We start from the raw sequence: 17717 nt of genomic DNA, 5'->3' as shown, positions 1-17717 counted from the left end.
TTTTAAAAGCATGTATGATTTCTGTAAGCAGACAGAGCAATGAAGATTTTGAAAAGACACTTAGGGAGTGAATGTCCAGGGAAGCAAAGGTAAATTGATGGGGAACGAAGACTGTGGGCCTGTGGAATAGATTTGGGTCATAAAGGCTCTAGAGAGAGACAGAGGCAGAAGAATGAGCCCCTTTTTGACCTTGTGTCCTGGTTGCTACAGCAGCTTAGGAAAGACATGAAATATCTCAGACATACAAGATGTCACAGCTTCAGGAAACAAGCGAAAATGAATCAGAGATGGGATTCTGTGGTATTTCTAGTTGTAAGAGAATTGTTAATCCATCATCTGGGACAAAATTGAGTTTGGGATAACAGCCTATATAAAAATAATCCAACCTTGGATTCATGATTGACTTGATTCCCATTAATTCTGGCTACCAGAGGTTAATAAAAGTGGGTTACTAAAGTATGCAGCCATGTGAATTAACACTTTTTAGATTTAAGAAAGAGAATGTTGTGTGGCCGAAATATGGGTAATGAATGAACGAACCTTCAGTAGATAGAATTTTTTAAAGTGGAGGTGGAGTGGGAACTAGTCTGGGCTAATCCACTCAATCACCACGGTACCTTTCTTCCTTTGGCATGAGACCCATACGATCCTTTAGTGTCTGTGTTACACTGATGAGTTTAGAAATACCAGTTCATCTATCAGACACAAAGTCTGTTTTCTTGCTGTGTGCCAGACCCTTTTCTAAGTGCTTTTTGAATGTTAACTCATTTACTCCCTCTAACAACTCCATAAGGTACAGTTATAAGCCTTATTTTACACATAAGGGAACTGAGGCTCCAAAGAGTCCAACAGGATACCTAGGGCCACACAAGAAGCAGCAGAAGCACAATTTGGACCCAGGTAGTCTGGCTCCAGGTAAGCATAACCACTATGCTCATGCTGTCTCCAAATTGGCTATTTTAGTAAATGCAGTGGGGAGGAAAGGATTCTACTGTGATGAGACCCCAGGAGGCAGAGCTGAAAAATCAGTGTCAGGAAAAGAGATTTGTAATGCCTCTAGGGCTATCAGACCACCCTGGAAGGAGGCGCTGTAAACTTGAAAAACAGCTGCCGCTCTGGCCGGTGGGTACTCCAGACCAGCCTTCTGACTTCAGTGACAGTGTGAGTTCGGTAGTTCCTGGCAAAGTTGGGCCTTGTGGTAAAAATGGAGATGAGCGCCTTCAGATATAAGCTGTGGCATATACGTGCAGGGATAGCTGTGTTAATTCTTCATTGTGGAAGGCCGTGGTTCTCAGTTTGGTTTGCATCACCCAAAGGAATACTCTAGAGCCCTGAGAATGAATGATTTCCATATACACAATAGTATGAGTGAACTCACAGTCGGGGAACAGTGCCTGGAAGTAGGCACAAAGGTGCTTGCTGCCCAACTGCATTTAGATTATAAAATCCACAGTGAGTTGTATACTGTACAGTTTTCTGTGTATACTGTATTTCACTAAAAAGGTTTTCTTTTTTTAATGGTAAGTATTGTATAGTCAGGTATTGTGAAGAGTACATACTCCTAAGCTCACATCTAGAGATTCCCATTCTAGGTGGGGCCCAAGAGTTTGCAGTGGTAACAAATACCCCCAAAAAATTCAGCTGCAGGTAGTCCCAAGATATGCTGTAAGGATGTCGAGAGCGCCTGGAAGGGCAGTTACCACATTTCAGTCTCTTCCTGAAAGTCAAGGGGACATTAACCACTCAGCAGGGCCCTCCATCCCTGCGTGGTACTCATGACGCCAGTGGGGAAGTCCCGGCACACAGGTTCAGATAGAGCGAGTAACACAGCTTTATTTGGGAACCAATATCCCTCCAGAGGCCAATGCTCTGGTAAGCACCATAGGTTATACAAGATAGAATAGCATTTAGTAACGAACCAAGTCCCAGAGTCAATCGAGAGGGAGAAAGTCCCTGGTCTGAGAGAGACGACAGGGCCCCCGACTAGTATGAGACAAGCTGGTCTTTCAGGGAAGAACTTCGAAGAGTATCTCAGCATGCCCTGCGCAGAAGGTCTTAGCCAGAGTGCCCAGTCGGACTGCTCACTGCACTGCTCTCGACCTCTGCTTTTATCCTCTTTCCCTTGCACTCGTTTACTTCTTAGGTGATAACCAGAAGTTGCTTTGGTGAACGTGCTTACCACTCAATTTTGTTATGCTCAGTTTCACACATAAACATGTTTACTTTCACTTCACTCTTATCAGTCTCATACCTACTAGTAAACCACTTGTTTTGCAAACCTCAATCCAACAACAGCCTTGTTTATAATATATTTGATATGCTCTACATGAAGGAACATGGTGATGCTATGGCCCTCATCTGCTGTTGACTCTTGCCCGCAACAGGACTGTATAAGCTGCGCAAAAGAATTTTTGAGAATGACTGAACTCACACCAGAGGATATATCTTACGATAAAAAAAAAAAGCCCCCAAAAGCAGAAACACTGTATAAAATGCCTGCAACAAGACTTCTCTGAATCCCTCCCACGCCTATATGAGAGGTATTTAAAAATCTTCCTGCATTTTGATGAAAAGAGGATAAATTCCAGGTGTGGCTGTAGTCTACCAAAGTTGATCTCCATTCGATAGAAGTCATCCACATATGACTGTATCACCATCCGCTTCCTCCACTGACTTTCTTCCCCTTCCAGCCAAATGCAAAACCATGGTTAAAACTGCTGCTCCCCAGCTTTTCCACTGGGCCATTGCCATACCATTTCATGCCCGCTTACGTATGTGCTAAATGGAACAGTACATTATCATTGATCTTTAAGAGTGATGGTTGGGCATGTCTTAAGGTATTGCTCTATTAGTAATTCTTTGGCGGAGTATTGCTGACTTGTTGAGCAATGAGAAAACCCTGGCAAATCTCGTTTTCCATCTTCTCTTAAGTACCTGCCTCATCCTACTGATTCTGGGTGGTGAACATACAATGTGATATATAGATGATGTATTACAGAATTGCACACCTGAAACCTATGTAACTTTACTAACCATTGTCACCACAATAAACTGTAATTTTTTAAAAAAAGAACCTGCCTCATCCTTTCAGCCCAACCATTTGATTGAGTGTAGTGAAGTGAGATAAGTGACAGCTTGAATAAGGTTCCTGTCTACAAATTTCTTAAAGTCAATTGAGATAAATAGAGGCGCACCATCAGAAAGCTGGCCACCATGTGCTGGGCAGAGCTGTGACTGTGAGATGAACCATGGTTGCTACCTTGACCCTTTGTGAGATAGTGTCTAATATTGTCAAAAACTATCTCTGGAATGGCTTCTTCTGTTTATTTGGCCTTTTTACTAAGGTTCCTGTGTCGTAGCCCATGGTAGAGACCTGATTTGCATCATACGTTTGTGTGTATGAAATCAATTGTAGGCATCTGGCCCACGCTTTTTTGAGAATAGTTTGCCAGTGAGCAATGTGCTATGTGACCAAGCTGTCTCATATCCTTTGTGAAATTGGCAGGGCATAAATCGTTAATTAAATATATACAAACTAACAAAGATCAAGATAAAGATGTGCTTTAATGGGTGAGTAAACTCAGGTGGATTATTAACAGTTGCATTTCCTCATGCTTCTTAGAAATGGGCATTTCTCAACCCACATTTTCAGGTAGGAGCTGATCTGAGACGCAAGCTAATTATATAGTTTGATGAAGCTGAAGAGTTGGGCCTGGGAGATTTTCTGACCTTAAAATGTTCAGTGGCAGTGGCCTTTGTAATGTTGGGTCTGCTCTGGCAGATAGTTCAGAGCTTTAACATTCAGTATTGCTCCTTCAGACAGATTGGGCAAAACCTGCAATTATGGGTACAAGATGGCATCGTTAAATCTATGATCTTCAGCTTAAGAAAGACTTACAATCAGTTGTAAATGCACAGCCACAGAAACAGTTGGGAAATTTAGCAACTTCCAAAATATATGTTAGTTTCTTTGTGTGTATGCAGGCCTATTTTGCAGATACCAATGGCTTTGAAGGTTAAGCAGTTAGTGTCTCAGAGCTCTGTAGACACAAAAGAAAGTAAACACGTGACATTCCAGAAAGCATCTTCTCATGGATAAGTCTAATGCTACTATTGGAGAAGTGACTTATTAGTAGTTGCTTTTGTGGGCTGGTTAGAGGGACATGGAAGATGAAGCTCTTACTTTGTTTTGGGAGTTATGCCTCATGCATTTAGGAGTTAGATGTGTCAAGTTCTTTGTTCTCAGAAAGGTAAATATCTGTTGCAACCAAGGTGGTTGCAGAGGAAGTTCTGTTTTACATCGGAGGAGCAAAGTGGAACAAATATTAATCTTAAAGTAAACCAAACAAAAAACCAGTTCAAAGTCCAGTCTGACTGAGCCTATTTCCTCAGGTGTAAAATGAGAATAATAACATCTGCCTTACCTATCTTGTGGGGTTTCTGTTGTAGACTAAATGATAAGATGAAGTACATGAGAATACTTTGGAAATTATGTAAAATATCAGTAGTTTAAGCATATATGACTTCCTGAAATCTTGGAGTTCTTCCTCAGATTCCATGATTATGACATCATTTCAGTATGTTACCCCCTCTGTAATCCTAATAATCAAATTCTCAGTGAAACACTGGAAAAGTCCCAAATCAATAGAAATTGCTATCAAAGCATCTCACCATATACTGCTCCGCAACGAGTGATCATTTTAATGGGTCTGCTGACGGGATCATTGCTGATTGCTTTGTAAGTGAGAAATCTGTTGATAATTTCTGAAGGTACTGTGTTGCAATGATATGAATGCATAGCCACTGGTTCTTGTGTTTTTTTAAAATAAATATTTATATTTGTATTGACTTAGCAGCAGTAGGTACAGCAAATTTAACATACTACTTTGTTAGAGAAATTGATTAGCAGCAGCTCATGGTTTAAATGATAGAGAACCATGATGTTAAAGTATGTTAATATTCTTGGCTATATTAAAAATGAACACAAACAGAAATTAAGTAAATCTCATTTTTATCACTTCTTGGGAAGAGGTTAAGTAATTACCATATATCTTCTTAAATTTGTTGACAACAAATACATGCTACGATTTTGTTAAAGGATAAATTGAAAGGATCCTTGAAAGCCACAAATATATGTGGCTTCATTGATGTCCACTGAATAAAGCAGGGTATCTCCTGAGTCTGTGTTCATGGGCTGGATGACGTTCAGAGCCTTTTTTCTCAGATTTTCTTTCTCAGTAGCCACTGTTCCTGCCTCACCTTCCCTTCCTCTTCTGTAATAGTCTTGCTGCTCTGTTCTAACCAAAGCCCCAAGGGTGATCAGATTGAGGCAGAGAATGATTCCAACTATACATTTCTCTTTTCCTGACCCAAAGTCCAGTCTTGAAGAAGACATGGGAGTCAGGATTCATTTGCCCAACACCCACGCTTTACTGATCCCTTATTCTTATCCTATGTTAATCGCTTGGCCTATGCTAGATTAATGACTTGGTGACCAGAAGGCTCAATGATCACATGAACCGTATCATTTTAAAATATTTTTGTAGTTGTTTTCTGGTTGTATAAAAATAAAAAAGTGTCTGCCTGTACTTAACATTCACATTTGCACTGAGATGATTTTTCTTTCTCAATATATGGAAATTTAATCAACTAATGTGCTTTGACTTTGGATAGCTTATGTAGTGATTTCTTTTGGGTTTTTTTTGTGTGTTTGTTTTGGTTTGTTTTTTTTTAAATTAAAGTTTATTGGGGTGACAACTGTTAGCAAAGTTACATAGGTTTCAGGTGTACAATTAATTCTGTAATATATTATCTATATCTCACATTGTGTGTCCACCACCCGGGGTCAGTTCTCTTTCCATCACCATATATTAACGTAGTGATTTCTTAATCCCTTTTCTAGTATAATTCTATGTTTTCAAAAGAAAGAAGTAGCCTGTGAAGTTCTCACCTCGAGGACTCCATTTCCTCCTCACAGCTTCACCTTTTTGGTGATCAACTCTGACCTCTCTTGAGCCTGCATTTCAACTTTACAAGCTACAGGAGCCAGAATCCAGTAGATCAGGCCATGATTTTTCACCTTTGTTTCACCTTTCCCCCCTCAGCTTTTAGTTTTGAAATTTTTTAAACCTATAGAAAAATTGCAAAAATTATAGTAAAATAAATACACAGTCTTTATGTTGATCCACCATTTGTTACTATTTGCCACATTTGCTTTCTCTCAAGAGCTCTATCGATAGATTTCATTGAACTATGAGAAATGGTAAATAGCATGCTTATTTACTAAATACTTCTTCATGCACCATCTAAAAATGACCTCTTCCTTCCTAACTACAACACACCATTATTAAACTAGACAAATAATAATCAATACACAATATACAATATAATAATAATAATAAATATAAGAAAAATAATAATCAATACACAATATACTCCATTTTTAAAGTTCTCCGGCAGTTCCAAGGATGCCTTTTATAACATTTCTTTTTCTCTTAAAATGCAATCAAGGATTGGAAACACATTGCATATACTGTTATATCTCTTTATTCTCGTAATCTGGGACAGTGCCTTTTGTTGACACTGACTGACTCGTTTGGAACCAGTTTTATGTCACTGACTGATTTTTAATGAACCAATTCCTCACTGACAAACTCCTGGGTTGCCCTTTTACAGTGATGAGTTGGAGTCTTTCCATGGCGGGGCCAGACTGGTAATCTTTACAGGGTTAAGCCCGGAGATAGTTAAAATCTGTGTGATGGTTTCAATGACTTTGGCAACAGACCATGTAGGAAAATGTGAAAAATGTTTTATGGTGACTGTTTCAGCACAGTTAGCCAAGGTGACCTGCTTCCTGCCCTGCCACCGTGGCAATGTGCATGTGCTGCTTCCAGGCTCAACACCATCCTCGGGCATTTTGTTCTGGGAATTCGGAATGCAATTCAGTCCTTGGACTTAAAAAGTAAAGTCACCTGATGTCTGGTGGTATGTTTATGACGGGTTTTGTGCTAATTGATTTTGAAGGACATGTTCTTTCAAGGATAGCCTCTTTCGCTTTCTGAAGCCACACTTCAATTTGTACAAAGTCTTCAGTGGGTATGGTTTATCTGAATGGATCTGCAGATCCTCTGGGATGTACATGGTCCCTGGCTGTTAGCATAAGGTCTCTATCTATATGTTATGGACACTGTTTATATTTGAAATTTTTCTTCAATGGCTCTGCTTATCCTCTGCTAGGGCCTCTAGTTTGTCATCAGCCAATTAGATGCACTCAAAGCCCTCAAACAAACATGTGCTTACCATGTTTCTGGCACTGTTTGTAAAGGGTGTGAGGATCAGATGAGATAGCAAGCTTATATTGTAGAGGTACCATTAATCCCATAACAATGAGGAGGAAACTGATTCTCTCAGAGAGATTAATTAAGCAACTTGCCCAATACCACGTGGCTAGTAAGTGGCAGAGCTGGGATTTCAACCCTGGCAATTGGATTCTGGAACCTGCACACTGAATCATTTTATAAAGTGCCACTAAACAGATACTGCATGTCTTTTAAGAAATCCCAGATGCTGTTTTGAGGCAGATGGTGTGCTGCTGGAATATTGGTTTTGATGTCCTTACTAAACTATTGGTCCATTTGTGAGATTTAAATCTCAGAACAGTGATACTAGTGAGAAGGTCACCCTTGGTTAATCTCACATTTCCATCAAATACCCTAGTTTTAGGTCAAGTTTGGTTCTTAAAGGAGTTTAAGGAGAAACAATTTCAGGGTTTCTCCTGTTATCAGGAGCTCCGCAGCCTTCTGTCTGGACTCGGGCTTTGCTTCACTTTTAAAGGAAAACCTTTCAGAGCACAAACTCAGGGAGTAAGATGAGGGAAAGAAGAAGTTTTAGCCTAAAGCAGATTATGAGGAAACTAGTAAATTAAATGTCATTATTTCTTGCCACTAAAAGATGAGTTCTTAAATAGGCAATAAGGATAAGCAGGCCTCCAACAAACTCTCTTTTTGGGGGGCAAATGGATCTGAATTGACCTTGTCATAAATTCTAGCTGTGTGACACCTACATGGACTCATAAGAAACAAAAACAGCAACTGAGAAGAAAGAACCAAAGCATCAACACTGAACCAGAATGCCCCTGACCAATCATAAAAGAGAACCATTAAATGGACAATATATATGTAGTGCTAGTTGTAATTATTATGTCTTTTAAAATAACATTTTAAAAAAATCTCTTTAAATATTTTTTGTACTTTAAGATAATACGCAGCTTGGCTATTATAATTGCTGAACTCCCCTTCGAAAAGATGATCTGATTATTTTTTATTTCTCTCCCAAGGGAACAAAAAGGGAAGTTCTCAGCTTTTTATAGTATGAGGCCTCTAGAGGTTTTCACTTTGGGGATTTAAAAACAAGTTTCCTGTCTCTATATGAAAAAACACTAGGAAGGAACGTAGGGAAATTACGATGGTTGGGACATAAGAATTATGGCTGGTTTGTAAAACTCAATTTTTAAAAAAAACTTACTATAATTTTATCAGTTATAGCTTTAAAATGAAGAATTTTACAGGCAAGGGAACAGAGTCATCAGCCTCTGATAGAGAGGGAGGAATAGTGATGACACAGCTGCCAGAGGAGGAATTTCTTAGACTCTTGTTTTGGTTGATGGTTGGTGAATGAGACAAGCTGCTCTGCTTCTCTGGGAGTCTTGACTGTCTTGAGATCAAAAAAGAAGAAAAGAAAATGTATTCCAATTCACTGCATCTTCAGATTTTTCCTTTCCTTTTTTCAACTGAAAAAGGAAATGTCCCTGAGCCATCAGACGAATCCTGATTTAGAAATAGAGGTCCTCAAACCTCTCCACTCACTTATTCAGGAAGAAATAAAATGGAACCTAACATCAACATTTCTCAGGTATCATTTCAAAACATTAGTGCCATGTTGGGCAAAGGTATAAGCAAATAAAATCCTGTCTCCCCGTGAGGTCAGAAGAGTCTAACTTGAAGCCCGGCATTTGGTTTGGATCTTGGCTCTCCCTTGCACAGAAATACTCCAATAAGGTCCATCTACTCTGGAATTGATCTAGAAATTTGGGTCCTTTTCAGAGGCCACCCCAGATGGCACTTGGTAGACCAGTTGCACATTTTTCAATCAATATTGGAAAACAACTCTATTTATCCTCTGGGCGAAGAGTGATCCCAGCTCTAACTGGACTTAATTATTGTTAATTTATGCAATCATTTATTCATTCAGCAGTATTTATCAGTCATCTACTATGTATGTGCCAGGCAATACACTAGGTGCTACATACACAATCCCTTGCCAGCAGGAAAGCCTGTGGTTTCAGTAAGTGTTAGGGGAGGGGTTGCAGAAATACTATGGGAGTTCAAAAGGGAGAGTAACTCAGGCTGGTAAGGAGAGGGATAGGACTGAGGGAAGAGAAAGATAAGAAAGGTGTTGCATGAAGGGGGCTTTTGGTTGAGTCTTGAAAAGGCAAGTGGAGGGGCGGCTGGCTGGCTCAGTTAGTTAGACCATGGTGCTCTTAACAAGGTTGCTGCTTTGATCTCCACATGAGGCCACTGTGAGCTGCACCCTCTACAACTAGACTGAAACAACTACTTGACTTGGAGCTGATGGGTCCTGGAAAAACACACTTAAATAAATAATAGTTTTAAAAAAAAAGAAAAGAAAAGGCAAGTGGTAGTTCCCCTTTGATCGGGTGGACTAAGGATTATCCATGCAGAAGAAAGACCATGCACTAAAGATGTCAAGGCAGATTATTGGCTCCTTTTGAAACTACACATAATTAGCTAGAGCCTGGTGTGTGGGATTGTGGGAGGCTCAAGGCAGGAAGGAGACAGCCCATGAGAGGTCTAGTGTGCCATGCTGAGGGGTTTAGGTTCTATCTTGAGGCCCTGAGGGGAAGCCATTGCAGGATAAGCAATGGACCCATGTGATCCGATTCACATGTGATTAACCCCAAATAATGGAAAACTTACCAAACATTGTGCTTCTTTTGGACTTCATTTCTTTCAAATGATGACAGTGATACCAGAAATAGAAAATTTGTGTTTTCCTTGGTAATATAATGAGTTAGCATTTTCCATTTGTTTCAGCTAATTAAACGTCAGGCTCAGGATGGGCATTCAGTGCTTATCTGTCAAATGAGTGAGAAAATAAAGAGTTAAACCCTTTGTGTAGGATGGTCGCTCGTAAAACTTCATACGCAGATTTACAAAGGCGTCTAATAACCTTAGGAAGGTTGCAGTTGCAGGTGGCAGTGCTGGCTGTTGCTCTCAGCTTGGTCCGATAGCTGCGGTGCACCCAATCTTTGCCGTCCAGTTCCTGGTTCCCTATGTCAGGCAGGCCTGTGTTCCAGCATGTTACTGGACTACCATTTTGTCTGCTGCTGTGTTTCAATGCCTCATTAAAGGGCCTCCCCTACTTACCTTGTTTGAGATTGCCCCACTTTACTTCACCACATGGTAAGTATTTAGGTGGTTTTGTTGTCCTTTTTTTTTTTTCTATTCATGCTCAGTTTTGCACTCAAAGCATTAGTTCAGCTCTGGAATCCTATCTGTCCACATACAAATACTATTGAATGATACATGAAGATATAGTGAGATTACTCAGGGGAAAAAATTCCAAGAGACAGGCTTTGCCAATGATGTCTTACTATTGGTATTCCTTTTTAATATAGTGTTTTCCATGCATTTTAACAGTGATTTGTTGCCTGTCCATGATCAATCCATGGATATGTGAATGTGCATGACACCTTCCAGTGCTATAAAAAAAAAACCTGTACATGTTTAGCGTTGGATAATTTGGAATTTAGAATGGCCCCAGGCAAAAGAAACAGCCTAGCCCCATGTTGTTTCCAGGCAGAGCAGAGCACTTGCTCTTATCACAGGAGCAGCAGGACTTCTGGGACCTCCCAATTCCTTTCTGACCCCCTTCTTGACAAGTTCCTCTGTTCATGAACACGGTCAGGAATTCCCAGCCCACTGCACAGGAAATGGCAGTTAAGCTTCCTGGGGATTACATGGCAGGGAGAGGGAAACGGGGCAGGGAGGGCATTGCATCTGTCCAACCGTGGGTTCTTGGCTTTGCAAGTACAGACACAGACTGAGTGTTCACAATGGCTGGCCAGAACCCCTCAGTTCAGTACAGAAGCCACAGTGAACACTGGGCAGTTTGCCACGAAGGGAAGACATTTGCATGGATTTTGTGTCGCAGAGACAGGATACGTATAGAGCAGATGGGTTTTGTTTGTGTCTCTCCTTTGATTCCTACTCTACCCACCCTACTTTTTCAGCCTCATCTTTGTTGACTAGTAGCCAACCGTATTGCAGGGAAAATGCCTAGCAGCCAGATCCCTTCCTAACCTAGGAAGTATGGCCACTCCAGATGCCACAACTTTGGACTTGCCTGTGTCCTTAAGTAAAGAGCAATTTGGAGAGGAACTGGTATACCAATTTACAATCCACTTTGGGGTTTGGTTTGCACATGAAAGGGAGCAAACAATAGCTTTAACTTCTCAAAGGACCCTGATAGTGTCATCTCAACCTCCTCCTTCCTTGTCCAATTCTCTAGTGGGGAGAAAGAACAATATCTCAGCACCAGAGATGGCACATCACAAACATGGGTCATGTTTCTTTGATTTTTCTTTGATTTTTGTCTTTGATGTTTTCCATCTCTTAGGTGACTAGAGCAGTGCAGCAGAGTGGTTAGAAACAGAGCGGTTTCTGTGGGTAGACTCCCCAGCTCCATTCCTGGTTACAGTGGTTCTTAAATTTTAGTGTGAATGAGAATTCCCTGGTCCTCACCCCCCAGTTTCTGATTCAGCACATAAGGGGTGGAGCCCGAGAATGTGCGTTTCTGACTAGTTGCCAGGTGGCGCTGATGCTGCTGGGACCACACTTCAAGAACCACAGCTTTGTGAGGTTACTTAAGGTTGCATCTGCCTGCATGAAAGGATAATACTGGTACCTACCGTTTATGGTTGTTAGGGTTAAGTGAATATATATGTATAAAATGTTTTGAGCTGTGACTACTACTATGCAAGCATAGCTAATGTAAAAACGTTTGCCCAGGCTTTTTGTCCTTGTTTTGTGCGCCTGTGTTTGTTTTGTTTTTGTGACAAGCCAGTTAGCAGGTGTGAACTTTGGAAGCAGAGTATATAACCTGACTTAAGTAATGTGCTATTTTCAACTCTTGTCAGGACTCATCTGTCATGTAATGTAGGGTTTTGTGTGCTATGTGATGCACTCTTCCTGTGTGTGGTAATGGGAATGTGCATAAGGGAAAATGAAGGTTTGGTATCAGATCTTTAGCTCATTCTTGGAAGCAAGTCACCAGCCTGACAACAAACAGCTTTGTTAACAGGGCTGTTATTCACACGTGTGTATGAGGACACTGAAACTCAGCGCATTGGGCAAGCTCTCTGAAGCTTTGACTTAGGTCAAAGGGTAATGGTGAGGACATACAGAGATACATGAAAGTTTGAGAAACCAGCCTCTGGTCCATCACTCTGCGTACCAGAGCCTTGTGGATCAGACCACATATACAACAAGCCTCATGAAAAACTGGAATGTGCTTCATCGTCACTGCAGCTCTGCTTCAGTGACTGGGCCACCAGGCAGGGTCTCTGCTTCTCCCTGGGCACGTCCCACTGAAGCTCTCAGATGGGAGATAGTCTGATAGGGTTGTTACATCAACACCAGGTATGGAATACCCTATAGGATACCCTCCGTTCAGGTGTCATGCCCTGAATGACACCAGGTAGCAGCCTAGATCTTGTTCTAGGTGCAAACCGTAATGCCATGATGTAGAAACAACTGCCGGGGAGCATTGCCCCCAGAGTGGGGATGGCTCTGGCCTATCTAGTGCTTTCAGGGAGGCTGAGGCAGCCTGGAGTCACCAGACAAGCACAGATTTTGGAATCAGATATACCTGGGGATGAACGCTGTTTCTGCCACTTAAATCAGTTTCCTCAACAATCAATTGTGGTTACCATCCACCACACAGAGGTGTTGTGAAGCTTGAGTAACACAGCGTCATGCCTAGCACATAGCATCTGGAGTTAATGAATGGTATGATTTAGTATTTTAGTTTTTAAAAATTAGAAAGATGGAAAAGTGAAAAAAAAATCACTTGGTTTTATAGCCCTATCACTTAGCCCCTTATCACTGACACTGTGACGTTTTTAATTTGCTTTTTTAAAGCATAGTTTATCTGGTTTATTGAAAAACTCTGTTGGTTTGTGGTTTTTCTTGCTTTGTTTTTTTTATTTTCAGTTTTTGTAGGGGCTCATTCCTTATTTAAGGCTTTACAGGTTGTGGAGCTATTTCCTTCCATGGTATTTTTTTAATGAATGGTCTGTTTTTACATGGTTGTGGTTACATAATTTTGCATTCTGATTTCTTTCACATTATAAAATATCCTCATGTCATATATTCATATACGTAATTTCAGTGGACGTGCTGAAATTTACATAAAATACTTATTGTTGAACACCTAACAATAGAGCACTAGTGGAATAAATGGTAGTGCATTCGTCTACAAAATATTAAGCAGCCATTTTAAAGATATAGAAGTACCTATGTTGTCAACATAGAAACATGTTCATGATTATATGTAAAATGAGATGATTTTACTTAAAGATCGACTGGATGTTCATTGCCTCAGTCTCAGCAGCTTTCAAACGTTAATGGGCCTCAGAGTCACCAAGGGAACCTGATAAATGCAGACGTTAGGCTTTATCCCTAGAGTTTGATTTAAGAGAGTGGGTAAAGGGATTGGCAGTTTTACTACAATCCAGGTGATTCTGATGTGGGAATGACATTCCTCTCATTTCTACCTGTTGAAGCTATACTTAATTTTCCGAGCTTTGCCTGCTTTCTCCTGAATGCCCATAGTGCTTTGTGGCACTTATTGTCTGCTTTCTTGTCCTGTGGAGCTTTGTGACTCCTTCTGAACTGTAAGGTGTTTCTTGATCCCCCAAGCAAACCCAGTTGGGTACCCATGACACATCGCTGGGATTTGTGTGAAGCCCCAAGTGAGTTCCTGAATACAGATAATGAAATGTTTGGAATCCAAGTTTTGTTTACTTTCTATTGAAGAGAAAGAGGCCAAGCATTTCAAAACTCTTTAGCATACCTGATATTAGCAAGAACTTTGGGGAATAAAGGTAACCTTTCCAACCTTGATAGGAAAAAAACATCTTGTTTAAATTATCCTTACCTTAGCAATCAGGCTGTGAAAAGTAAACAGTTTGTCCTTTGTGCATTTACTCTGGTCTAAGCCAGTGTTCATTGGAGAGAGTGGTTAAAACCCTTGAAGAGGTTTGTCTTTCCTAAAGCATTGTGTGAATATCTTCCAGATTTATTGGTTGATTTCATTCTCAGACTTTGTGCCATTGAGGTTATTTAAGGTGAGTGTCTCATCTTGCAGTTCACTTAGGGGCCATTTGTGCTAAAATTAAGATTGAGTTACCCACCGAAGTACCTCTTCACGTAGTTTTTAGTGGTTTGGTTTCCCTCCTTACTTAAACCAAATAATACTAGCTATCCACATTTGTGTTGTGTTACACTCTCCTTTATGTAACAGGCCAGTTGGCAGATACAGAGTTGGTAAATATTATGTTAAAATGATATTGAAGTTTTTGCCTTGCCTGTGAGTGGATTAGATTCTGTATAAATCTGTGATCATTCTAGCTTTGAAAGCATTAATAGCTACCTAAAAGAATTCCCCAGAAGGAAACGTAAAGAGCCAAGTTTAATAGCTTGCTCCTCAGATAAAGCTCTCACTTCCTTCACATGAAAATGTTCACTTTGTAGAACTGACTCCACATGAGCTGAGAGTTGGTATTATTGGGGAATAAAAGGTTCTGGTTAATGACATGGTTTGGGCAGGAGATCACCGGAGGACTGTGCTTGTCCACATGGCAAACTCAGAATTATTCTTCAGAATCCTAGTCAGAAGTCAGCCCTAAAACTCTCCATCTGGAAAGTTTTGAAAATTAACCCTTGCTTCTTTTATTCTACACCCACAACACCTTAACCACAGTTCTGTGATGATATATGTCACAGTGTGTGTCATGGTGTGTTTACATGTTGTTCCTCCACTGGATCAGCAACACTGGGTGTGACTTACCCATATAGTCTAGTCGCCTGGTTAAATGCCTGCATAAAGTGGGACTAAATCAGTGTATGAATGAAGGAATGGGGATTCTGCACTGAACAGATGGCATCCATCAGAGAAACTGCATATTGGGGGTGTTTTCTGAGAATTCCTGCACTTACTAAATTTCATACAGCACCCTGTCGTGAGAAAACTCCCTAAAATATTGTTATAATAAGAATAAATGGTGAAAAAGACAACTCCAGTATCTATTTCTCCCTGGGTTCCTCATGGCACTGAGTGTTCCCAGCCTGACCCTTATTGTTAAGGAACGAGATCTGAAATTCTGCAGAAACCTGCTCTATATTAGCCCATGAGCTGCTGCTGGGCTCCTGGGCTCATTTAAGCCACAGCAGGCTTAAATATTCCAGGTTATTTGACCTTTGTACATATGTGATAGATATCAAACATACAACCCCCAACCTCTGTTTTTTTTTTTAAAGATTTTATTCGGGAAGGGGAACAGGACTTTATTGGGGAACAGTGTGAACTTCCAGGACTTTTTTCCAAGTCAAGTTGTTGTCCTTTCAATCTTAGTTGTGGAGGGTGCCGTTCAGCTTCAAGTTGTTGTCCTTTCAGTCTTACCAACTTCTGATTTTAAAATGCTTGTATTGAAAGGGCCAGGTGAGTTTAGAATTGAAAAGGACTTCTTCCAGATTACTGGTTAGGAAACCACGCCTTTTGAGAGATGACAGTTTTCATTAGTGAAAACAGCACTAGAATTGAAATCAAACAGGTCTTGGCTCTGGGGCTCAAATCACAGCCTCTCACTGGCTCTGTGATCACAAGCAGTTTACCTCGTATTTTTTTAAAGATCAATTTTCTCATTTGTAAAGATTGGTTAGAAATCCATCTCAGTGAGTCAGGATGAGAGGTTACCTGAGATAATGTGAGCCAGGGTACCGGCTGTAACAGCTGCGCAGAGCAAACCCTGAACGATCTTTCGTCTCTGCCCTTCCTTGCCCAAATCACACCATCTGTGGCAGAGTTAGGACTGAGAAATTTTCCCTGAGGTATTGTTAGGATGGACTGTGGTCCCCAGTTCACCTGACAGGATTCACGCGCATCAAGGACCCTTGCCGCAAAGGAGCTGTGCGTTCCATCAGCATTTGAATACGAGATTCGGGATTTCTTACTTTAAAAACAATTTCCCTTCTGCGTTACATGTTTTATTTATGCCGGTATTTTCCCCCACTTTCCTTACTCTGAGAGTTACAGCACCTTCTTAGTCAACCATTAACGACAGTTTTAAGTTGGTATAATTGTGTGAATTAGCAAGATTGTTTCTACAAAGCACTAGGAACTCAGAGCAAGATATGTAAACATTTTGGAATAATAAGCTCTGCATAGCCTAATAAGTCTCCAATTTTTAAAAATCGCATTCTAAAATAGTAAATATTTGTGCTTAAATGGAAAGGGTTTTGGCTGGCAGTAAACTAGGAGCGTTTTAAGCACGGAGGTGTTAGTCATGTGAACTTTAGTCATCCTGAAACATTAATCAGGTAGGACAAGCAGCAGCTTTTATTTCCTTTTGTCATTCTCCCAGAGTTCATTTGTCATTTGTAAAAGACAACTTATTTTTCTATTTTTTTTCTTCCCTGTGAAGGCAGAAACCTGTGGGTTCTTGTCGTGGGGCGCTCACCAAAGGAACACAAAATTGGGATTCCCGAGTTCAAGTACGTGGCAAATATGCATGGAGATGAGGTATGTATGTGGCTTGAATAGCTGAAATGTCACCAGAGAAACTTCCTCTCAGGTCTCCTGAGTTCTGTATAAATGCCAAGAAGGCAGCATAAATTATAGCAAAGAATCTGGAACATTCTTCCTGTTAGGCCTTCTGAGAGAATGGCAGGAACCAGGACCCAGCCACCATCACAGCCTTGTGGTTGTTTACCTAGTGCCCTGTGAGGGTAACTTGAACTCTTTTTGTGTTGGGGCTGGATTGACAGTGCCCAGGCTTCCCACTGCCAGCCAAGTACCTGAGCTCCTTCCTGGGTTGACTTTTCCCACTTCCCGGTCAGCATCAAGGTGACCCAGCCAAGGACGGATCCTATATTCGAACCCAAAACAGTCAGGAGATCCCAAACGGCAATCCAAACTCCTAGAATCGGGCTTTTTTTCACTTTGTCACTTGATCTTAACCTAACACTCAATGTTTTCAATGCTCAAGTTTAGACAATCAAATTTAGGCCTCTCTCATACCCACCGTTCTACAAACACTCTTACATTCCATAATGTCTTGCGTTTTTTTCCAACTTAGCAAAATAAATTCTACTTTTGTTTTATGTATGTTATTTATTTTATATTTTGCAAGATACCCTTTTACCGCTCCTACCCGCCCAGTCGTTCTTGCTGGGCATTTGAAGATGCTGACTCTATTTCTCACCTTACTTCCTCTGAGTACCTTAAGACTATGACAACTGCACTATTTTCTGTCCACCAGGACTCCACACAACTAGGCAGTCAAGTGGAAGGGAAAGATAGTTCCCAGTCATCACAATAAAGAAAATGTATATAGAAATCATGTGTCAACCCCTATA

The 17717-nt window shown here is 40.7% G+C and overlaps 1 protein-coding gene across 2 annotated transcripts in view; it reads left to right on the top strand.

Annotated features, from left to right (window-relative positions):
* The window catches only part of CPM (carboxypeptidase M), a gene marked incomplete at its 5' end in the record, with an annotated part of 66000 nt that overhangs the window by 20179 nt on the left and 28104 nt on the right, over nt 1–17717 (top strand). For both annotated transcript variants that reach the window (XM_081060414.1, XM_081060413.1), the window contains one exon: nt 16784–16881. In XM_081060414.1, coding sequence (XP_080916540.1) covers nt 16784–16881 — 98 coding nt within the window. The remainder of the gene's footprint in view (nt 1–16783; nt 16882–17717) is intronic.

Source organism: Rhinolophus hipposideros (genome assembly GCF_964194185.1).
Source record: "Rhinolophus hipposideros genome assembly, chromosome: 9".
Lineage (NCBI taxonomy): Eukaryota > Metazoa > Chordata > Mammalia > Chiroptera > Rhinolophidae > Rhinolophus > Rhinolophus hipposideros.
The sequence above is the reverse complement of the archived record's forward strand: the minus strand, read 5'-3'. Positions and strand labels throughout refer to the sequence as shown.